The sequence below is a fragment of the Strix uralensis genome, chromosome Z (genome assembly GCF_047716275.1).
Source record: "Strix uralensis isolate ZFMK-TIS-50842 chromosome Z, bStrUra1, whole genome shotgun sequence".
Classification (NCBI taxonomy): Eukaryota; Metazoa; Chordata; class Aves; order Strigiformes; family Strigidae; genus Strix; species Strix uralensis.
The window spans coordinates 99,336,754-99,361,203 of NC_134012.1; the positions used below are offsets into that span (position 1 = coordinate 99,336,754).

Consider the following 24,450-nt stretch of genomic DNA (forward strand, 5'->3'; position numbering starts at 1 on the left):
ACCAGATCCAGTGGTCTGAGACTAAACACAAATTCCTTCCACTGCCACCGCGAACAAGCCTCTTGGTCCTGCGTTCGCCAAACACGAGCCCTCGCTCTTTATGGTTAAGAGCCAGTTGGCCTCAGAAAATAGGTTTTAACTCCTGGGTATGCCAAGGAATACAGATTTGACGGGCAGATGGCTTTGGCAGGCAGGGTTGGAGACTGTTTAGCCGCTGACCATTGAAATGTATTTGTGAATGGCTGCTTCCTTCATCCAAGCGCCCTTAGCCGAGCGGTGCAGATGATGAAAATAAAATTAATTGCTATGCGACGGGTTTAAAATAAACACTGCTATTTATCCAAATGGAGGCGGGGGTTTGGGGTAAGGGTTGAGGCTGAGCAGGGGGATTATAACAGCTACAAAACCAGTATGGATGTAGACTAGTGTGGTCACTGCAGCACTCACAGTTGTTTCCCTGTTTCAGGGGACGATGCGGGGGAGAGGTCCTGTGTGAGCCTCCAACGCTGCTCCCAGCAGCCATGTAAGGAGCCGAGCATTAAAGCATCTCATGTGCTCTCAGAGCCATTCCTGAGTGTTAAAAAAGCAGCAAGCAGGCAAGGGGCTGCTGCCGTGCTTAGGTGTCCCATGCCTGCACTGTCCCAGGCAAAGGCAGCCAATGCCAGGACCATCTCCATCTTAATTGCATCCTTGGTGATGGCATTCCAGCTCTGCCTTCTCTGCTTGGTACAGCCACGCTGCAGCCCATGTGGAAATCTGAAATGTTGGAGGCTGCCAAAGTGTTTCTTCTGTTCCACTGTTGGTTTTTCAGGGACCTGCTAACTTGGCTATGGGTTATGGCCAGCACATAGGGGCTTGCTCACCCCTTCTGAGCCACCATAGTCTCTTGAGCAAACCATTTGCAGACAATTCCTCATCTTTATGGCTGTTGAATTTCTGTGTTATCCATTTGGAGCAGTATTCACACAGCCTCTTCTCCAGAGGTAATTGTCCTGGCTCCCTGTGCTGCCAGAGCCAAGCATGGTCCTCAGCTGCTTCATCCATGCACGTGTTCTGTCCCAGTGTACCAATGATGGACACGCATGAAGAAAGGCCAAATAAAACCATTTGGTGTGGGCGCCTCTTTTACTCAGTAATTTTTAGCTTTTTTTTATCACTTAGAAATAAAATGGTTCACTGCAAACCAATGCATCGGTGTGCCACGTTGGTACAGCAGAGGTGGCAGGCAAGAGGTGCAAGCAATGCTGTAGGCTAGGTGTATCAGGAACTCCTTAGGTCTTCAGAAAAAAGTATTTCCTGATATTTCTTGCCTGACTGACTTCCCACTGCTCAGCTAGGACTAACGAGGTCTTCTCTGGTTTAGTGTGGAAGCAACACAGAAAACACAGAAACCTGGGAGAGATTTTCCTGGCAACCAAAGTCATGTTATCTAATTGTTCATGAAAACTTTCAGCTGAAATATGCCTATCACTGTAAGAGATTCAGAGGCATGAGTTGGTACTAGACTGTTAGATGCTAAGAAATTGGCTCCCCTTTTGTGGCAGGGAAACCCACAGATCCCACCCACCAAGAGCTGGGCTGTTTGGTGGGGCAGATGTGTTGACCAAACAGGGCCGTGCTGGAAGGGGTGAACTAATGACTTTCTTTGATTTTCCAGGCGACAGCAGAGACTTCCTGGTGGGAACAAGTCTCAGCAGCACACAGAACATCAGCAAGGTGGCACCAAACACAACAGGGACCACCAGAAACTCTATCAAGGAGGTCAGGCCCCTCACTCCTCAGGCAGGACGGGCCACCACGGCTATAGCCAGAACCGGAGATGGCACCACAACCAGAAGCACTCACCCAACGACAAAGAAACGCACAGAAACGCCAAAGAGACTGAGAATTTGAAAATCGAGGACACCTCTGTCTGCACGGTGCATATTCCCGTGGAGGCACATCGGGGCCCAGAGGCTGTGGAGAAGCAGTCTCAGCAGTACATCCAGGAGTCAGAGACCAAGCGGAAAGACAGTATTCATGAGCGCATTGGGGAAAGACCTAAGATCAATTTGCTGCAGTCATCCAAAGACAGACTGCGGAGGAGACTAAAAGAAAAGGTACTATTTCTTAGGGAAATGTTGAGTTTCCCTTTTTCCAAGAGTCTGGCTGTTGGCCATTCTCCATACAAAGGGTGGGTTGGACTCAAGGGACCTTTCCATGGATGCACTCAACAATCTCCCAGTGTCAACACTTCTCTTGAAATGTCTTCATGCTTCTCTTGGCTGAGGTTGCTACCAGCTTGAGTTTTCCAAGAAGGACTGGGAACTCTCCCCCTACCCATGCAAAGACCCTTGGGGAATTCTGGTGCCCACATGAGCTGCAACATCGGCTCTCCTTCCCCAGCGGCTGATCCCAGCTGACTGCCTCCTGGTCTGCAGCACTCATCCTCTTTGCAGAGAGGTCTAAAAAAGGCAGCTTGTCTCCACCATTATAGAGCTTTGACTTTTGAGTGCTGAACAGTTGGAGTCAGCTACTTAAAAGCTGATATCCATTTATCTCAGCAATGAATTGATACGCTCTTATCTTTCCTCCTTCCTTCCATCAACCCAACAATAACAAAACTATTGCATGCAAGTGACGGAGGAGAAATCCTTTTTGGAAACAATATTCAGCCTCAGATTTCTGAGGTTCGGAGATAATATCTCCGTTTTCCCCCTGTGAAACTCAGATTTTTTTCTCTTGAGATTGTTTTGTCAGAGTGGAAAATGCATCCATGGGGGTATCTCCAATGAGATATCCAAAATGCTTAGCAAAAATAACCCAAACATATACAATTCCATGGGAGTGCATGTTGGAAATGTATACGTTTGAATGCATGTGCATTTACTATTTATGTATGTGGCATGAGGGGGAGGAAGAGATTTTGTTAGTTATTTTTATGTTCTTTAAAGCAATGGGAATATAGCAGAGACTTTCAGAGTATTCATTTTAATGCTCTCCCTGAAAATTTATAGTCTTATAAGAAACACATCACATAAGCACCCGCTCTTGGGTCAACACAACTGGTCTCCTGATGGGAGTTTTGGACAACTCCAACTGCTGGTTGGCATTGGGGCTGTCTGAAGAATTGCTACAGGTTTGTATTGGATAGCATGTTTTAAGATTGAACTAAAGGAGGAGAAGGGAGCAGACCAGAGCAAGCAGGATACATGGCTTACACTGGAGGAAAGAGGGAAATGCATAATTAAATGTTGAAAAGAAGCAATAAATTCTATGGTAGTGACGTGAAGTGAAAATTGTAACAGCCAAGAGATGGAAAAGTTAAGAGATTTTGCGATGCTGGGATCACGTGATATTTTTTATCTCAATTTAGATCATTAAGTATATATTAAAAAGTAGATATTTTTGTAGGATTATTATCTGAGCGTTTTGTAAACATCAGTGCACTTTCAAAATAGAGGCAAAAAAATGCCCATTATCACCATGTTGCAGGCACCCCCAGAAACCTGTCCAAGATGCCAAAGGCGGTCAGAGGTGGTCAGACCTTGGCTTCCTGGCTCAGGACCCTCGAGCATGTCTTCTCCCTGAGCCAAGGGGGAGGACTCTGGGATTGAGTGCTGTGGGAAATGGGGAAAGAGAACATTTCTGGGGCAGGACTCATTCACTTGTGGTTTTCAATGCTGAGATGAGTGCACTGTAAAAGATGTTTGGATTTTTACGTGTCTGTTTCTGTGTCTCTCCAATCCCCTTCCCCCTTTGCTGTTATGGAAGGACAAGGGCTGATATGTCTGTTTTTTCCTTGTGTAACAGACGCCTTGTCTTTCCCTTTTCACGGACCAGGACGAAGTCACGGTGGAAACCACCAATCCCGAAAAGAACAAAATGGACAAATTAATTGAAATCCTCAACAGTATGAGGAACAACAGCAGTGATGTTGACTCCAAACTCACCACCTTCATGGAGGAGGCCCAGAACTCTACCAACTCTGAGGAGATGCTGGGGGAGATAGTCAAGACCATCTACCAGAAAGCAGTGACGGACCGCAGCTTTGCTTCCACGGCAGCCAAGCTCTGTGACAAAATGGCCCTTTTCATGGTGGAAGGAACAAAATTCCGGAGTCTGCTCCTCAACATGTTGCAGGTAATGAGATAAAATTAGTTGGTTAGATGCCTGCAGCTTCACTTCACCTGGTCTTACCATGTATTTGGACAGGAGCTGAGCTCTTACCAAATTCCTGTTGAACCCAGTTGATGAGAGAACAGAAGTGTGCCTGCAGTTTTGTCTGTGCACATCTTTAAATCACTGAGGGCATTGTCAAGTTGCTCTTCATTCCCATTTCATGAGCTGCAGGTGAAATTATGGTATCTCACACCAGGGCCCATCTGTGAAATGAGTGGGTTGCTTGTGGCAGCATCCCTGTGGCATGAAGAGAAGTGAACCCAGAGGTTCTTACAGTTGTTGCTGCTCTTTTCAGCTGAAACCCATCCCAGCACCAGAGATACCAGATTAAGTCATGGGGTCCCTGAGTAGGCTGTTGGTTGCGTCGCCTGACTGAAGGACTCGCTCCTCATTTCTGATTGCAACCCAGACAGAAATAATTTCTGTATTAACTAATATTCTGGGTGATTTTTTATTGGTATATGCCGCACTGGTTGATTGTTCTGCTCCAAAAACATCCAAACCCCAGAGTTAGGGGGGAGAAAAAAGCAGTGGCTCTGATAACTGGTCTATGATAATGGTGTAAGCTGGAGAAACAGGACTGTCCTCAGCTGCCCACATTCTGCTGGGGGGACCGTGTTTTACTGTAGTGCCACCATCAAAGGTGGGGTTGCTTTCTAGGGAGGGTGTCACACAGACCTCCATCTTTCTGCCTTTCTGGAGACAGGACGTGTAGAGCTAAAACCATGAATTTTCCATCCTTGATTAATACGTATTTCCATTTGGCCATTCCCTCACACACACGTGTCATCTGTGCCACGTACAAAGCTCTCGTTTCATTTCCCTGCTCTCCGCCCACGTTCGGTGCCTAGCATCGCTCCAGTTTTTGACACATCTTCTTGCCCTTCTTGCTGTTGTTGGAGATCTTCCCTTGGATGCTGTGCCTGGCTGCCTATGCCTTGTGCAGGCTGAGTTGGCTTTTGGGCAACACAGCAAGCAGGGAAATAAGGAGCAAAGTAAAATAATGAAAATCGGTGTTTAGCATAACCTAAGATAATTCTGCAGAGTCACTGGTCTGGTTTTGCTTCTCTCATTGCTCTGGGCACGTATCAAACCCAGCATGTCTCCCCGTGCCTGCTCCTTCTTTGCTCTCCCCTGGAAAGCCCTTGGGCAACACACACATCTGCCCATCGCGTGTACCAGGGGGTAATTTTTTTCCAGTTGATTTACTTCCAAAGCGATTATAGAGCAGAACAAGACAAATTTCAGTCAGCATCAGTCCCAGATTTAGCAGCAACAGGCTGGAGGGGGCTCTAAAATCTCCATGCATCCCACTCTTCCCATGCCAGGTCACTCTTTGTGTCTTCCCCTGTTTGGCTGAGCGATGCTAATAAATCCAAAATAAAGTGCAGGAGTGATACCCAGGGAGCAACAGGGTGTTATCCAAAAATTGAGGATGATGTCAGTCCTTCTGGCTTAGGGAGGACTCTTCCAGCTTGCTTTCTTCTCTTGCCCTGGCATTTCCACCCCTACCAACAGACCCAGTAGACTGATCTGTACTGCAGCATTGTGCAATAATAACTGGCTTCACATTCAGCTCTTCATAGCATGAATGTAGAATAAATAATACATCTCCTATCTCCAGAGAGTCCCAAAGTGCTTCCCAGGAACATGTAGCCGGTCTCAGTGCGATGGGAGTGCGATATCCGTTGTGGAAAGCTGGGAAGAAATGCAAAGACTGAGCAGGGTGTGCGGGTGATTGAGTTCATGTGCTGGAGTATAGGAAAATATGCAAAAGGATTTGCTCAGCCCCAAACTGCACATCTTTTAAAAATGTCTTGATGGGGCAAAAGGTGACAGATCACTACAGGTCAAAAGCAAAGTGCTATGTGAATAATTTAACATTTCCTTTCTGATAGTAAAGGATTTTGACTTTCTCCAAGCACAGTTTCTTTTTCCAACCAAAATAATCAGATGCATTCACGCAGATTGATGAAATACTTTGGGCAAGCGCTAAACTGGGAATTTTTGTGATGCATTCAGGCTTGATAGCCCTGGCTGGAGACAGACCCAGATAGCAAGCACAGAAGACTCATTGCAGCTGCCTTGACATGAAATAAGGGTGTTGATGGTATTGATATAGGATATATTATCAATATCAATATGGTATATTGGATAATATATGGATATTGTGGAGTAATATGGCTATCATATTGATATATTGATATATGGTTGATGATACAATGTTGATATATCAGTATCAATATGATATATTGATATATGGTTGATGATATAACATTACCCAGCTCCAGTCCTGGCCCCTTCACCATCAGATACTTTCCATCAGCCATGTCTAGATAATTTACCATTAATCAAAAAAAGAAAACTTTAATAACAAAGCTTGCTCCAGAGCTGGATTTATGTCTCTGTAGCACCTTTCAGACTAATCTGATCCCTGGACGTAAGGAGCTCGGCTCACCAGGCACAGGCAAGCTGGGGAATTACTCTGCTGGGGTGTGATAAATCGGGATCAACGTGATTCCCCCCCCCAGCGCTGCTGGCGCCTAGGGCCAGATCGCTCTCCCCCCCATCTGCTCCCAGCAGATGCTCCTGTTTTCTAGGGGCTTGTTTGTCCCTTTCTCTTGGGACTGCGATGGCAACAGCGCAGCCCCACCAGAGGATCTCATAAATTAACGCATTAACCCACTGAGCCACCCTATCAGCACCCCAGTACCTATAGGCAATGACCCTATACCCTGCCAGACCTTAAACCAAGCAGCAAAGGGTTTTGCCTCAGAACAGGCAATAAACTGAATAAACTGTCTTTTTAACCTGACTCCTCTTACATTTTCAGCTGTTGACAAGGTGCTCGCGCTCAGGGGCTGCACATGTTCGCAGCTTATCTCGGGGGACTTGTTTTGATCCCAAAACAGATGCCAGCACCGCGGCACAGGAATGCTGTCATGTCATCCCCCTCCCTGCCAGCAGCTCCTCTGCAGAGCATCCCCCCAGCCAGCGTCGCACCTTTTCAGGCTCTAAGGGGATTTATTGAGAAAACTCGGGTTTGAATTTATTCTTCGTTCTGTGTTTTGGTCCCAAATCTTGGCTGAGCCTTGAATTTGGGTGCTGTGAACTTTTTGGGCTGCTGAAGGGAGATGCCAAAAGGGGAGTCATGGGGTGGGCTGCTGGTGAAGCTCGGGGAGATGCTCCCATGTGCAGGCTTGGTAGTGTGGCAGGCCATTTGGGTTTGATCTTCTCATTAAGTTTGGTTTGGTGTTTGGTACAAAGAACAATTTTGGGCTGTGCAAGCCTTTGGGGTGGATGTGGCCAAATTGGTCCCAGGGAGCTTGGGTGGATGAAGGCATGCAAGAACACCTTGGTGGACACATGTATGGTTTCTTCATCCTTCTAGAAATACCTTTTTAATTAATAAATTGGAAGTAAGTTTCCTGCAAGAAGTTTTTGCTTGTCGTGGTTTCACTCACTGGCATGTCCAGGCTGCGGTGCTTTTTTTTTTTCGGTGGGGGGTGTTAAGCAACGTGCCACAAACCCTTCACATGTAACATAAGTTGGAGTATTCCTCTGTTGAAATGGCCGTGCTCTTTATAGCAGAGCTGTGTCTGCATCTGAGCTATGCAGAGCCAAGTGTATTATTAGAGTGGACATCACTGGGGCTGTAATTGTACACTGCTCCCCTTAGCAACCATGGCCAACAGCACATCAAACAGAAGGCTGATACCTTCTTTTAATAAAAAAAAAAAAAAAAACACACCGCAAAATGGACATCTCGACACAGAGCAGCAGAGTCCTGTGCAGCCAGAGCCAGCACCTGGTACGGCCCCGGAGTTGGAAATGCCTTGGTGCAAGTGGAGAAGGGTTATTTGTTGCGTAGCCCATTGTATACCCTAATTTGTACCCTGTGGTGTACCCTATTGCACACCCTATCACATACCCGCACGAGGTTTCTTCATCATCTTAGGTTAATCTCTCGATGCCCCAGGAAAGGCCTGCCCTTGGTTCGGCACTGTGCTTCGCTCTGGTTGTCCTTGAGTCCAATCCTGTGGGTTTTGGCAGATGTCACACTTGTGTTTCAGGGGTCTCGGCTGGGTTTGAGGTGCTCGGTGTGATCACTTCTGGAGGGGGTCAACCAGGAAGGTGGGCAAAACCCTGTTGTCAGCCCAGGAGGAGGATAAAGAAGAAAATTTAGATTGGATCCCCTCTTATGTACTGGAGAATCAATCGGGGTGCAAAGGGACATGTTTACCATGCTGAGCATGAGGATTTGGGAGGAGTGATCTGAAATCACTCCTTTTTTTGAGCAAATGGCTTAACCTCCCAGTGATAGCAGCCCTTTCCCCATTGTAGGGGTTGTGAGGATAAAGACACCACGGGAATACTGCGGGAATTGAGACATGGAAGCAATACACATGATTAATACTGAAAGATTTTTTTTCCCCCTTAACCTGATTAAGATCTGGGTCTTCTGTGGGGAGCAGTTTGTGGTTTGACAGAGGTGGAGGCAGGAGGATCCAAGCATGACCGGAGAGTGTCTGACCTGTAAGCCATGTCCAGCATTGATTGCAAAACCCATGGGTGCTCCTTCCGTGGCTGTTCTTAATTTGATTTGATTACAGATGGTCTCGTTCATGCACAGAAAACACAGTGGTACCACTTGTCTCAGACAAGACATTCCCCAGGAGTCACCAGAAGGGTTGTTTCACTGAAAGATAGGTAGCATTTAAGGAGGAAAAAAGGGTCCTGAGGTCCCTGAAGCAAATCCCAAGGCTGGAAAGATGTGTGTGTTGAGTGCTGCAGCGGTGAGGGTTTGCACGCTCAGCTCCATGGAGCAACATCACATTGGTCTCTTCGATCTGTGCACAAGCCTAACATCGCTGCCCTTGGTTTCCCTTCCAGAAGAGTTTGATGAGGGTGAGGTGGTGATTCAATGGGGGAAGCCTCCTCAGCTTGAGCCACTGCCCACAGCTCTTCTGGGGGGATGAACCTCAGAGCTGATGTGTGCATGGGCTCTGCCAGCCCAGCAGGAGCCCAGCACAGGCAGAGAAATAGCAAATGATGCTGCCCTTATGTAAACACCTTCATTTGGGGGTTTGCAGAAACTTGCAAAGCTTAGAAACCTTCTTCCTTTCATTTTTGCACTGGTGTTGATAGCGCTGTCCTGGTTTTATAAACCGTGGTGGGACTCACCAGTGAAAGCTGCCTGCTAAATGCAGCTTTGCAGATGGGATTTATTTTCTGTACACCCAGGGAATTCAAAAGCAATTCTAAATTCATGCACACACATATATGCACAGTATATATATGGGCTTGGAGGGGGACAGGGAGCACAGCCCCGTGGGTGGCTCCAAGGAGCATCCCCAGCTGGCTGCATCCTCCTGCTCTCAGGCATGGAGAAAAGGAGGAGCAGGAAGATGTGTTCCGTCTTGTTTGCCCCCATTTGTGTCTCTGAAGATGCTCTGTAATTCTGTAACAGAGTGTTTGTTATTTATATTATTATTTATTATTAATTTTATAATTTTGTATTCCTATTTTGTTATTTAATATTTGTATTTCCATTATTTTATTACTATTTTAAAATTATTTTGCACAGTCATCCGTAACCCGTGCAAATGTCGGCAGCGGGCAGGAGAGGGAGCCAGGGGAGCAGGCTGGCAGCCTGCCCGCGCCAGCAGGTGAAGGACAGAGCTGGGCATCAATTAGAGCTGGCCCTGCCATTACCCCTAAGTCTGGCCAAGCCAGCGCCGGCTGCCCGTAGTAATAATGCTCGCTCGGCTTTGCTGTTGAGGTTACGGGAGCCGCTGGCAGACAGGTCCCATGCGGGTCTGTGAGTTATTGGAGAGCCCCAGATTAAATATCGAGCTGCATGCTTTAAACTTGCCGCTTCTCCCAAGCAGAGCGGTGGCTGTAGGAGCCGTCCGGCTCCTTCGCAGCCTTTCCATGATGTGGGAACGTGGCGGGGAGGAGGGAGCCCTGGGCATCACCTCCGTGGAGGATGATGGTGAGATGAGAGGGGGGGTTTAATGGGGCGCAGAAAGGGGTTTAACCCAAGATCTGGGGTTTTAATGGAGTGCACATAAAAAGGCAACAATTTCCCATGGATAGGAAGGAGAGGATGGGGACAGGAGCTGTGCCCCACAAGCACTAGGAGCCCTCTGAGCTGGGAATAGCTGAGCTGGACCCCAAATTAAATAGGCTGTGGGGTTGCACTGCACATCAGTCCTCAGCCCGAGCCCAGGGGTAGGTTTCGGGGCTCACAGCCCCACGAGGAGTTGAGCTGCACCTGGAGGTGACCACAGAGCCACTGACGTACCAGTGGGCATCACAGGGGATGCCAGGGGGGTTGTCCCCGCTGCCCTGCAGGTAGCTGGGGGCTGGAGTCCATCTGACACAGCCACGTTCATGTGTCTGCACAGAGGTGTTTAGTTTTGAGTAGCAGGGCACCATGCACTTGAGAGGTGGGAAGCAGGACTAAGTGGAAAAAAAAAGAAAAGAAGCCTTAAAGAATGGTGTATTTGACTTGAATCCAATGTGCTGGTAAGATTTTATATTGCAATGCTCAGGCGTGATGTGAGAAAATAGCCATCACCTTTACTCAGTAAATAAGTCGTGTGTGCTTTCTCCTGGCTCCTTTTCACCCTGGAGGGGCCGAGGCTGCAAGGCCATGGTGGGGACCAGCCCCTGTTCCAGCACCTGGTGTGACCTCAGGGATGGTACTTGGTGTCCGATCATCTCTGTTGGCCAGTGGATGCTCTGTCTGGGCACCTTGCAGTGGTGGTGGGACTCAGTGGAGGTTCCTCATGGTCCTGCAGGCTGGTGGTGAGGATTGTCAGGAGCATCCCTGGCTGAGCTGCTGCCTGCTGCTGCTGCCTGCTAAAAGCACGGCCAATTTCAGACCCGGGGGGCTTTGGATGGTGGGACCCGTGCACGCCCTGTGCATGGGCTGCAGCGTGGAGGCAACACGGAGCAGAGGCTCTGCTGGGCTCTAGGTGGAGACTGCAGACTGCGCAGCCTGCCTGCAGCCTGCCTGCAGCTCTGGGCCAGATCCAGGCAGCGGGCTACTGGTGGGGTGGGTTCCTAGCTGCTCCCAGAAATTGTTGGGTGAGGATGCTCGGGACCACACAGGGTACCGCTGGGGCTTTGGTAGGAGAGGCAGAAAAACCAAAAACCTCAAAATCCATTTATCCATTGAGAGGTGAGGAAATGCCTAAGGACCGCCCTCCACCTGCTATGCTGGAGGCAAGGGGGGCACTTCAGCGTTGAGATCCCATCAGACCAGGCTGGACTGTCATCAACTCCAGCTCTCCATTTTCTCCTGAAAGGCTCAAATCCAACCCTGGGATGCGGGAGCATGTTCCTGCCAGCCCAGGGACTCAGCCGGCCTAAGGCACCCTCCTGCCAGACCATCTGCTTCTGCCTGCTCCAGCATAAATCTGGCTCAGGCTGCTGCAGCCACCCCAAGGTGGAGGTTTTGGGATGCAGTGGGGTTGGAAGAACCCTGCTGCCAGTACCTGCAGCCACTCTGCCATCCCCATCCCTGCTCTGAGCTGGTTCCCTTCACCTCACCTGGGGACGGGATTTTCAGATGCTCACTGGCACCCTGCAATGCATCGCCCTGCCTGGGACCCATCCTGCAAACTCCCATGTCCCCCACGCACTTTGCTAGAGCATGAAGTGTCCTTCTGGCAGAGGAACACTCTGGAGAAGCGGGTGCCAAGGCCAAGGCCAGAGCAGACATAGGCACCAGTATCATAGAATCACAGAATCATTCAGGTTGTAAAAGACCCTTGGGATCATCGAGTCCAACCCTCAGCCCTACTCTACAAAGTTCTCCCCTACACCACATCCCCCAACAGCTCATCCAAACGACCCTTAAACACACCCAGGGATGGGGACTCCACCCCCTCCCTGGGCAGCCTATTCCACTCTCTGACCACTCTTTCTGCAAAAAATTTTTTCCTAATGTCCAGTCTGTCAGCCCAGAGCTGGGGTTTGTGTAGAAGCACGTTGGAAAGGACAGCACCTCTTTTTCTTTCATGGGAAGGGAGGGGAAATGGGATAGCTTGTGCTTTGCCCATCCCTGGCATCTCTCAGCCACAGGCACATGGGATATGGAGGATGCTCTTGTGTTTGCCAGCAGGAAATCTCTTTTTTTAAGGATTTCTAGCTGAGCCATAAAAATTTGTACCAAATTCAGTTTCCAACAGAGTGGGCTTTATTGATGTGCTCAAGCACAGACTGCCCGCAGTGGATTTTTGCTGGTCTTTACAGCTGGCCTGCTGCAGTGGCATCCCGGAGGGACGGTCCTGCGGGACTGCAGCATGGGTGTCCCAGTGTGGGCACCCTCAGCATCCCATGGCCAGGCTTAGGCTCAGGTTTTTTGCCACTGGATGTTTTTGTGTGTACTTACCTGTCAGAATCTGGATTTGGAGAATCAGTGCTGCCATGGAGTCCACATCCCCTTTACCTCCCCCATGGGTATCATTTTGCACAGCCTCATCTTTTCCTGCTGCTGACATTTAAAGTAGCAAATGCAAAATAATGGTGTGAAGTGGCTTTGGTGGGACGAGTCGTGGGAGCAGAGGAGGCAGAGGATACGTGGCAGGTGAGGGATGAGATGCACAAGAATTGTTTCAGGTCCCTGTCCCACACTTAACTGGGGCTGATCCTGGTGCAAAACACAGCATCAAGTTTTGAGGACAGGAGCAAACGATGCATGGCTGGATGATGCCACCCCATCATGACATGTCCTCGGGTCTCACCAGTGGTGCTACCACCCATGGGGTCCCCCCCATGCTCTCCCCCCTCACCGAGCATCCAAAACCAATGCTTCCTTTTCCCCTCCCAGTGATAAATTCCTCTACTTTCTGTTCTTTTTTTTTTTTTTTTTTTTAATTACTGTTGCAGTACATATTAGTTTTTTTAGTAATGAGGAGGAGCATCTCTGGCAGCACTGGGATCCCAAACCCAGTGATATTGCCTCCAGTCCAGAAGCAGCAGGAACTGAAAACAAAGACAGCGAAAATAAAGTGTGCGCTGGCTAAAGAAATAGTGTCAGACTGGAGAAACAAAACCTTTCCATTTCTGCTTCGTTAATAAGAATAAGGTGTGTTTTCTTGCATCTCTTTAATATTCAAGCCGCTGCCATCCAGTGGTCTTACACAATGATGCTCACAGTCAGCTGCTCTGCTAATATGCTGCAAAATATGCCATGGTGATCATGAGCGTCCCTTTAGAGATGGAAGGTTTGGAGGGATCAAGGTGTTTTGCAGGTTAATGTTGTTTTCTGCAGATCTTTTGTGTCATCACAGCTTTTCCAGCACGGATGGGCAGCTTCAGAGGCATTGTAGGGTTCTCCATATCTGCATGCTTCAGGGGACAAGCAGAAAAGATTAATGCACCTTTTCAACCCATTTTAAAAAAACCTAGCCAAATACATATGCTATAGCAGAAGCTCCCCAGCTTCACAGGATTTGTAAATATTAGCCCCTGAGAAAGATTTTCTGAGCTGTTTTGTGTAAATAATATTTTCTAGCAGGCTGGTACTTCACCTCCAGGTCTTGGCTTTCAGTAGTCACTTGTCCCCCATCCCAGGGAGCCCAGAGCTGCATTTCCAGCAGGGAGCTCCAGCACTGGTACCCAGTGCCTATCAGATGCTTGGCCACAGCAGTGGGAGAGACAGGGTGAAAAGCAAATTTTCAGCCCCTTTGCTTTCCAGAATGTTTGCTCAGTGATGTGGAGTGCTGGGCCAGAGCCACCACCTCCCTGCAGACTAAACAGTTGCAGTGTTTTCTCCCATGACCGAAAGAATTTAGAAAGGGTCCCGGTATGAAACTTTACACGAACTCTGGGTGCCACGAATATCTTTGGCTGAGAATCTGTTAACTCCTCTGGTTCTCTCCTCGCCCATGTGGTGTACTCTCTGGGCAGATGAAGAGAAAACCCATCCCATGATGAATCTGTTCATTTGCCCGCAGGACCCCCTGTGCTCTCCCACTCACCACATTTTTGCACATCCATCTTTTTTTTTTTTTTGCTTGCTTCTAAAGAAGAAAGCCAAGATCTCTGGCCATAATGGAGCTCTGGTGTCCTCAGTTCAGGAAAGACATGGACCTGTTGGAGCAGGCCCAGAGAAAGCCACAAAAATGATCTGAGGGCTGGAACACCTCCCCTGCGAGGACAGGCTGAGAGAGTTGGGGGGGTTCAGCTGGAGAAGAGAAGGCTCCAGGAAGACCTTAGAGTGGCCTCCCAGTACTTAAAGGGGGCTTAGAAGAAAGATGGGGACAGACTTTCATAGAACCTGTAGCCGCAGAACATGGGGTAATGGTTTTAAACTAAAGGAGGGGAGATTCAAACTACATCAGAGGAGGATATTTTTTATGATGAAGGTGGTGAGGCCCTGGCACAGGTTGCGCAGAGAGGTGGTCGATGCCCCATCCCTGGAAACATTCCAGGCCAGGTTGGACGGGGCTCTGAGCAACATGATCTAGTGGAAGATGTCCCTGCCCATGGCAGGGGGTTGGACTAGATGGCCTTTAAAGGTCCCTTCCAACCCAAACCATTCAGTGGTTCTACGATTCTGTAATGACCCATGCCTCTTGGACCTCTTTGTACCTGCTTCTGTGCATTGAGGTCCATCCAAAGGTTCTCCACTTTGCTGTGCCATGCAGCTTGGGGGCTTCCACTTCAGGGGCAGGTTTTGGGGATGGGCGAAGCCCCTGCGGCTTCATTCACCCATCGGTCCTGGCTTGCAGAGAAGCAGAGGTCAATCCTCAGTGTCTTGCACCCCACAGTCAGCTCTGCAGATTGGTGGTCCCACCCCATGGTGAGGCACCACCAAGCATATACTCGCTAGGAAGGTCTTAGCATCCCACCAGGAAGCATCCTGCTGCCACTCCCAGGCACCCAGGAAGATCCCTCCTAGGACTGAGCCAATGTAAACCAGAAGTGCCTGTGCAGAACAGCTCCCGACAGCAAACGGGATTAGCTTCCTGCTTTTTCTCCCTGCCTGCTTTCAGTCATCCGCGAGCAGGCTGACGTTTCAGCTTCATTTCAAATGCAAGCAAAATTCTTCCAGCCACAGTGCCTGGATGAAGCAGCATCTGCCTCTGCAGCCACTTTTCCTCCTCTTATATCCCTCTTTGCAAACTTGGCCTGTCCCCATAGATCCCTTGGCACCTCTGCCTTATAAAGAGGACACATGGCATGTGCAGTGCTTAAAATAAGAATGCAGTCTGCTGGCAAAATCCAGCTGGTCCCTGGTACATCCCCCCAGCCTGCAAGTCTGATCATCTCCAGCTGCAGCATTTGCAAGCAGCATCCGTCCATCAGCCTCCGTGGGGACCCAGTCATCGCCCCAGGCTGACATTGCGCATGGGACAGGCATTTTTTCAGGCACAGAAGTGACCTCTGAGCAGTTGCTGGGGATGGTGTTGGCACTCAGACCTTGCCCTGATGCAGGGCAGGGCTTGAAAACTGCCCATCAAACCATCCCCACCCATATGAAACAGCCCCTATACACTTGTTTGGGGGATTTCTTCAACCCAGCATGGTTTTACACTGAGCTCATGCTTTGGTGAACGCAGCCCATGGGCTGGGAGTTTTATATTAATACATTTTTCCATGCAGTGAGGGTCCCAGTGCTGCTGCGGATGCTGGGATGGGCAGGGATCCACTGTGTTTCATCCCCTCTCTTCCTACCACCTCCGTGGAGCAGGGAGGGGATTGCTGGCCCAGGGATGGGATATTCCTGGGGACATGGATGCTTTGCCCCCATCTCAGGGAATGTCTGCCTGGGAGAGGACTCACAGTGTCTCCCAACATCCAGAGGTAACACGAGGTTTTCCCATACACACTCTCAAAGGCAAAGGGCACGTTGCTGCCTCAGGGTTCCCGCAGCACCGGGACTTAAACTAATATAATGAGGATCTTCTGCAACACTCCAGAGGAGCAAGCCTGCCGAGTGGGAGCTACCTCCTCCGGGCATTACAGCCATGGAGTGTCTGCAGGACCGGGTCAAATGGACGCCCCGGCTGCCTTCCCAGCAAGGAAATTAATTTGTATTTCTTCATGGTCCCTTGTCTCCCCAGCAGTCCTTCTCCGTGAGATGGAGAGGTTGGCTTCTGGCTCTCAATGGTATCACTAGTTCCCTATGTCTGTGTGTCCTGCTGTCTGTCTGTGTCCCTCTGCTCACTGTAAGGTCTGGCTGGGGCACGCAATGACATTTTGCTGTGTGATTGTGTTCATGGGATAACAGGGCTTTGAAGTGGTGATAAACTGCTGTTATCCAGCTGAGCTGACACCCTGGCACGTGTTTGGGAATCCAGAAAGGAGCTAGATAGGAAGGGCGGCAATAAAAATTAAATAATGAGGAAGACAACCCTGTCACCTGGGTACTGCTGGAGGAGGTGCTGGCAAACATCCTCTGGTGAAGCAGCCGGAGCTCCCAGAGCATCCCACTCTCTCTTCCAGAGTGTTTCTGCTCTGTGCATTATCCCACTTGAAAATTATTTGGAGAAATAGTCCTGCAATACATGGGGTAAGCCTTGGTAAATCAGCAGAGGTGTGAATGTGTTCTGGTGGAAATGAGATTTGCTCCAATTCAGTGGTAAGTTCTGGTGACCTGTGGGACACAGTCTTTTCCCAGGATGTGGCCACATCTCAGTTCTGATGGTTTCCGCTCCATGAGAGAAAAGAAGGAGTTAACAGGACACCAGGGGATTTCCTTTGGGTTGCCTCTTCTCACTCTGCTTTCTCTGCACTCAGAGGGTCATTAAAGTTTTTTACACTGGGACAAAACAGTGTTTACTGTTCATGGTGTGCAGACCATGCTGTTTCATCCTCCTGGTCATCTCAGAGCTTCCACTGAGACAGTGCTCCGAGATCTCTAGCAACTGCTAGGTTAACAGCAATGCTTTTCTGTTTGCACATCCATCATTATGTTCCCACGTGTGTGCTTTAAACCTCAACTAAATCAATAATTAACCGCTTGCACGTCTGCAGCCCCCAGAGACCTCAGAGACATTGCTGGCTCAATCTGTGAGACACCCACACTGCGTGGGTAATTGCTGTTTGGAGGCAGGCAGAGAGGTCATGGTAAGATCAGGGATTAGGAGGTTCAAGTGACCACCCACTTGGTCACCTCGGGGTGTTTGGAGACACGGGAAGTACTCACAGCTCCTGTTGCAGTTATCCTGAGGTTATCAGCTGCCTGGGTTACCCAAACCTGAGGAATTTTTAAGTTCATGGATGTTCCTAATCCTGGGAGTTTGCTCAGCATCAACTTTAGAAGAACCAGGAGTTTTCTGACCTTACTTTCCCTTTCCTGCCCAAATCCTTTTGAGAGGAATAAGCACTGTTTGTGTCTGTCTGATGGCTGCAGGATCTTTGGTGAGTTGTTCATGTGGAATTGATCAGTGGCATTTAATGCAGGTCATACGTTGTCTGGTGGTTGGCTGATGGGTGGTGGGTGCCCACAGGATGGTGGGCACAGTCCTGGTAAACTGGGCCTTCACCATGGGATGCATTTTGGAGACCTCTGTGACCATAAACATTCACAGAGCTGTGAATGTTTCTGGAAACCAAGTCCACGCTGAAGGCCACCAGTAGGATTTGCTGCTTTTCCCAAAGTGGCCAAAACACCCCAAGAGAAAGCCGGTGCACGTTCACCTGGTGCAGATCAGACAAGGAGGAAACAACATGATGCAAGTCTGTGGGAGTGAAATGCCTCATGGCTGGGTGAAGCCGGGACCTTTGCAAGGCTGGGCACAGGGTGTCATCCGTAATTTAAAAGCTTTATCTGCTTTAAATGTCAATAGCTCCTTTGTTGGAGTAATAATAATTGCCATGATTTGCATGTCTCAGTCACACGCCCCAAAGCACTTTGCAGAGGAAGATGAGTAAATCATTACGTTTGCCAGCTGGAAATCAGGGTACAGAGGTGATGGGAGCCCACAGAGGACGGGAAATAAATCTCAGTCTCCTGTGCTGCTGTTTCCCAGTCATGCATAGAAGCCATTGGCTCAAAGGAGGTTTTCCATTGTCATCTTATTCTGCTTTGTCTTCCTGTCCCTGTGCTGGCAGTAGCATGGGCAGAGATGGTGTGGTGCCATCTCAGTATGGTTTGGTCCTCGGGGAGTGTCAGCAGGGTGCAGGCAGAGAGGTCAGGAACGTTGCTGTGGGTGGCTGGAGGAAGAGTAGAGCACATGGAAGAGCTGATGGTCGCACCTCATGTCCCACCATCTCCGGTGATTTAGTGCAGCAAAGGAGCTCGTGTAGTGGTGTCCATGTGGAGTGAGGTGTTCCCAACGAAGCTGTGGGTGGTAGCTCTGCTTCAGAGAGAGTCAGTGAGACCCCAAGCCTCCGTGGACAGAGGTGTTCCATCACTTCCTCGTGCTGTCACAGGTTTCTGCAGCACCTCCTGGACTTTTGAAAGCCAGTGCTAAAAACTATCCATCTCACTGGGTTATACTCCCCAGAAAGCAAAGCTACACTCCAGAGCCCCCTCCAAGCCAAGACCTAAACACAAGTATTACTTCAATTATAAACAGGGAATAATGCAGAAATGTTAAGTGTGCAAAATGTCATTTATTGGAGCCCTTCCTAGGAGGGTTTGGGGAGAGAGCAGGTGGAGGATGTGTGCCTCCAGGAGAGCAAGAAGGGACAGATACTGTCCCAGCATCTACCCGCCAGCTCCCTCCTCCAACCCATTTTGTTTGTCTCAGGTCCTTTCCAAAGAGCCATTTAAGGCTCCAACCTTTTGCAGCACATTGCCAGTAAGATCAAGCATTTAGCACAGCCTCTCTCAGCTTTTTATATAGCACCTAGCACTGATATCTAAGCATTATATATTCCTTTTTGTGCAGTATTTCTGACTCAGTATTTCCTGCCTCCTTGACAATGAGTGAATAAACAGCAGTGCTGCCAGAGGAAGAGCCGTGTGTTTACAGAACAACAAGCCCAAATGTGTCTTTTTTTTTTCCATCAGAAGGTAGCGATGCTTAAATTAACCCTCATTTTTATCCCACGCTAAACTTTTGCCCTCTAACTTGCTGCTGACAGAGTCAGCCATGAGTCCGTGGGCCCAGATATGGGGAAGAGTTACCTGGGACTCATCTTAAAAAAAGTGTGGCAAACTCCCAAGGGATGAATTTTTGACTGCAGCTGTCTGGGCTGGAGCAGGGCTTAGATCTGATGGCAGAATGCTGCTTCTCATTCCGCTTGACTCTGCTGCCCACCAAAAATGTTAAAGGATGGATTTTGCTCCTCTGCCATGGAGTAGCCAGTCCTCTTGGCTCTTCTAGCTTAGTCCTGGTCTTGGAGATATCTCATGTCTGTGCCAAGAAAGGATAGCGTTGCATGAGCTACATCTACACTGAGATGAGGAGTGGGCTTGCACTTGGGTGCAAGAGTGGAGACCGCCAAGATAAAGGCATTTTCTATTTCCATTGCTGGCAGCAGCTTCAGCCAAGCTTAGAAGGGTCCAGCGGGGAATGTCAAAGGGTGGACTGAGCCGTTTCCCATCCCTTTCATGCCTGAACATGGGCCACCCCTGACCTATCCATCATGTGTGGTGATACCCAACATGATGAACATGCTTAGCCTTCAAGTTTACACTCCAAACTTGTCCTGTATGAGACCTCTTTAGAGGTCTCCTTGGCATCCCCCCACTTGCCACATGGTTTCCCAGTGAACTCTTCTCCCAAACCAGGCAGAGAAGGGAGGTCAACCCTGCTACCTGGTATAAATACGTTTTATTTTAAACTATAGGTGCTGAAGGAAGGTCATCCAGTGAACGCGCCCAGATTATATACAGGCCAGGGCACCCCCAAATTAGTAATACAATTCGTGTTTAAAAATACAGCCAAACTGATGAAAGATAATTTGCTTACTGCCCTGACATCACCACCTAAGCATGGGGCAAGCCAATACACAGGTTATTTTTATATAACTCCATGAGGCATTTCCAGAGCAAATAAAGTTCACTGGGCAGGGCAGTGACCCAGCCGTCTGGTTTCAGCACTATTCAGCCTCCTCAAGGCTTCTCAACAGTGGTGTGGAGGTCTGTGGGTCAGGGCACAGCTCCATCGGATGTGCCCTGGGCATGTGGGTCATGGGTTGTGTTCTCTGCTGAGCCACTCTTTGCTGCCTTCCAGCTCTTCAGCTCTCCCACACTATTGGTCTGGCTCATCCATTTTGTTTGCACACCCTTTGGAAAAGTGGTTGAGTTGCTTTCCACGTTCTCCATGCTTGGCATGATGGGTCATGGGTCCTGCTGGGATCACAGCCGACGGGTGCAGCCGGGTGAATTGCACCCGTAACTCCATTGACCAAATTACCTAGATGACAGCAGTGGCCTCCTCAAACACGGACACCCCAAGCGAAGTAGGACACCTCTGCACGGGCAGCGTTCGTGTTGGCTTGCCCGTCTGTGCATGCTGTGTTACTGGTCAAACCTGCTGTCTGAAGGATAAATGTAAGGACAAAGTTCCCCGGGCCACCTTCATTGTACACGCTGTGACACTGGTGTAGCACAGCACTGTGGGGCCAAAGCAGATGGGTATCTCAGGGTGTTTTGGGAGAGCTCTGGCACTGCAAATCTGGCTACCATGGAGATTCAGCTCTGCACTGCAACTCCAACTCTTGCCTGTAGGCAGGCATGGTCCAAAAAATGTAATTCCTACCTCTGGCAAGGTGCTTTTCCTACTTTGTCAAAGGAATCAGTATCACACTCCACCTTTTGCAGAGTACATGCAAACAATCTTCTTTTGTGAAATTTGGCCTGAGGCTGCAAATGGAGCTAAATTATTTCTGCTGCAGTATCGCATTCTGGGTGAAAATGTTCACGGTGACCTCTGCATCTATCCCACGTTCCATCACCCACTCCCGTCCTTCATGGTGATCCGTCAAAGTTTGCACAAGCTTTTTCATGACTTTGGGGGTTGGGAGAGGACCCCAGTCCCTTTTGTGTTCAAAGGGTCTTCTTCAGCTGCAGGGCTGGGGGCAGAGTGTTCATTGATGTCTCTGCTGGGTGGCATCACCCACCGGGTGCCATAGGGTGATAAAAAGAAGGTGCTGGGTGGTGGCATCCCTTCCTGCCCAGCTCCCGTCCCAGGCCTGATGAGTTTGTTTTGGTTTGGTGGTTGTTTTATGGAAGTTTTTTGTTGGGTTGGTTGGTTAGATGGGTTTTTTTACAGAAAATATTTTTTTAAAGAGAAAATGTTGAAGAGTCAGTTTTCTCTCTTGCGAAGTTGCGGAGCGGAGTGATGTGTTTGAAGCAGGAACAGGAAGGAGGAGACTCCTGTGGTGGTTTTTGTTCTTTCCCAGTAATCTGGGACTGCAGAGCCTATGTGGTTATCCCAAGCTGCTAGGAATTTCCCAGCATGCCCCAGGGATCCCAAAATATGGCCCAGCTCCCCAGACACATCAGTGTGGACCTTCCCAGGCAGGACAGGGGAGCTGCTGGGGGGGCATCCATCCTGGGAGGGACAGGATGGCTGGGAAGCTGGAGCCAGGTGGGACACTGCGTGAGATGTAGGAGACAGCTCAGTGCCAAGGGATGGAAAGGTCTCGGGGCATCAAGGAAGATTTCCAGGGTTCAAAGGGTGCTTTTCATCCCAGGGCAGAGGTGGCTGGGAGTGACCTTATGGGTGGGTGAGGCTGGAGGGGCACAGGATGCTCTCGCTTGTTTTTTAATTTTTCAATACCCAGGAGGTCATTTCTCTTTGACGTTTTTTTATTGAAATTCAAGTGAAAACTCCAGAATGAGTAATTTGGTAACCCTGGGGTGATAATCTGAACTGGCAAATAACCCTCTCCTCCATCACCACCCTGGGACTGGCTGGATAATGAAAGGACAAACCCTGCAAACTCCCCCAGAGAGTCTGAAAAGACCCAACAGGATTTGGCTACAGGTTGACTTCAGAGTCTCAGACACAGTTGGGCAATTGCCTTATAGAAATGGGTGTAGAGAGGAATTAGTCATCACTGTTTGGTTAATAAGTGCCTCTGTTATTTAGCGAGTCTTTTTCCTGCATATGCAAATATATTATTTTTTTTTTCCTTTTATAATGAAACATATAAATAGCTCCTGTCTTGGATCTTGTATGCATATGGTTGTGTCATGAAAATAATCATTGTGCTTTTGCCTGGCTTTCTTTAACAGCTACTTTACCTACCTTTGTTTCAAAAGAAAGATCTCCTGTGTGTTGTCCGGGGCATGAGAGCAAACTTTGGTGTGGTGGCTTTTATATCTCCCTGGCTTTGCAGAGTGCAGCTGCAGGTCGGAGCATTCACAGCAGCAAAGCCCTTTGTCTCAAGCAGTAGGAATAAACTGAGATGAAAAAGATATAAGATAATTTATTTAGTTGTTGGATTTCAAATGTTGTGCAACCCACACTTGGAACACACAGTGTTGAGAATGAACTTGTCCTGTTCTTTAATTTTCCCCTACTTAGTGTCTACTAATTTTTAATACCAAAGAAAGGTGACCATGGAGACAGACAAGCGAAGTCGCGTGGGACATCTTGCAAGAAGCTCTGCAGTATCACTGAGAGCCCAGGGAAACCCTCTTGGCTCTGAGTGCGATGCACCCTCTTGTGCCACCTTCTAGAAGGGTTTTTATTTGCTTTTCTGTGTTTCCTCTTGCTCTTTGCCACACACTCCCAACACACACAACCCTTTTCATATCCTGCCTTTGGTCAAACCCCATTTTTTCTCTCCAGTTGGAGGACTGATGGGGAGGCAGCTATGTCCCTGCACGCTTCCTCCTGATGTTGCTTCATAAATCACATCATTTGGATAGTCCTTGGTCATGGCAACCATCAACTCAGGAGCAGGGTGACCTTTTAATGCCAATCCCAGGCTGCCCTGATCTTCTGGTCGGTCAGGGAGCCAGTCTCTGCCGTAATTTCGTGAGACCCTGGGGAGTAGCCAGACCGTTAGGATGCCCTCGGCCAGACACTGAGTCTACTGAAGAGACCAGAATGAACAAGCTGGGCAGATCCGCCTGGACCACCAAGCCCAGCATGGCTACCAGCATTCATTGCATTTCCCCTGCATTTCATTTAACCTCTTCACTGCTGCTTTTATTCAATCTTGGTCGTGCATATGAAGAAGAGTCCCCGTGTCTGTCCGAGGGGGAGGGCAGGGCACAGGGGATGCTGTCTCTAACGCAAGCCGTGACAGTTATTGCCAGGATTGGTGATATTTCTACAGTACCTGCTTTCTGGTGGCTTTGCTGTGTTGAAATTCCAGCCACTCCGCGTGCATTGAGTAATCTCCCCACTGTTACTAAAGAGTCAGTCTGTCTGTCTTCCTCCCCCCCACCCTGAGTTTCAATTTCCTCCTAATTCTCTCTCTAGACAGCCATTGCCTCTCCCGTGGCGATGTGGTTTTGCTGATGCAGCCTGTTGTCTCTGTCCCTCTTGCAGAAGGATTTCACCATGCGGGAGGAGTTGCAGCAGCGGGACGTGGAGCGCTGGCTGGGGTTCATCACCTTTCTCTGCGAAGTCTTCGGCACCATGAGGAGCAGCACCGGAGAGCCCTTTCGAGTCCTTGTCTGCCCCATTTATACCTGCCTCAGGGAGGTAAATGCCTTCAGAGTTTGTTCTTCTTCACCTGTGGGCCAAGCCATTGCATTGTAGTGCTGAGGTGCCATGATTTGTAGATGTTTGCTTTATGATTGCTAGAGGTTTGTTTTGCCAGCATCAACACTTCTCACCCCAAAAGCACTTGCATCTGCAGGGATGCTTCGCTTTTCCTGCCTATTGTGTTTCTGCTAATTAAAGCATGTGCTCCAAGCAAGACCACTTTGTCCAAGACGTTGCAAAGCTCAACAGCTGGAATTGCAAACACAACGTTTGCATTTGCAAATCCCAACGTCATGAAAAACCCCACCAAAGCGGCTTAAAAAGCTTCTGAAAAGCAGGTAAAGCCATCAAAATAGATCAGACAGACTGACAGGAGGAAAGAGGGAGAGAGGTGAGGTCTCATATGTCCTTACGCCCCTCCTAGTGCAGCAGAAACCCAACCCTGCCACCAGGTTTGGGGACATTTCAGAGAACCTGAGCTCCTGATGAGCTTATTTCAGAGCCTGAGCTCCCCATGGTTCAGGATGGTGGCAGCAACCTTGGTGAGGACAAACAGAAAAGACAACTCAAGCATTAGTGTTCAATAGAGCAGGAGAGGGCTTTCCCCCATCCTGTTTTAAAGATGGTTTTGTCTCCTGCTGCTATCTGTAGAAGACTTTCTCAGAAAAATCTGCCTCGTTGCCCAGGGATGGAGCTGTGAGTCTCA

General features: G+C 48.9%; 1 protein-coding gene across 3 annotated transcripts in view; it reads left to right on the top strand.

The window, feature by feature from the left end:
- The window catches only part of CTIF (cap binding complex dependent translation initiation factor), a 146,716-nt gene that overhangs the window by 101,719 nt on the left and 20,547 nt on the right, over window positions 1–24,450 (top strand). For 2 of the 3 annotated variants that reach the window (XM_074856064.1, XM_074856068.1), the window contains 3 exons: window positions 1,658–2,099; window positions 3,793–4,122; window positions 23,586–23,741. In XM_074856064.1, the coding sequence (XP_074712165.1) occupies window positions 1,658–2,099; window positions 3,793–4,122; window positions 23,586–23,741 (928 nt within the window). The remainder of the gene's footprint in view (window positions 1–1,657; window positions 2,100–3,792; window positions 4,123–23,585; window positions 23,742–24,450) is intronic. The other variant, XM_074856065.1, reaches the window with a different exon arrangement.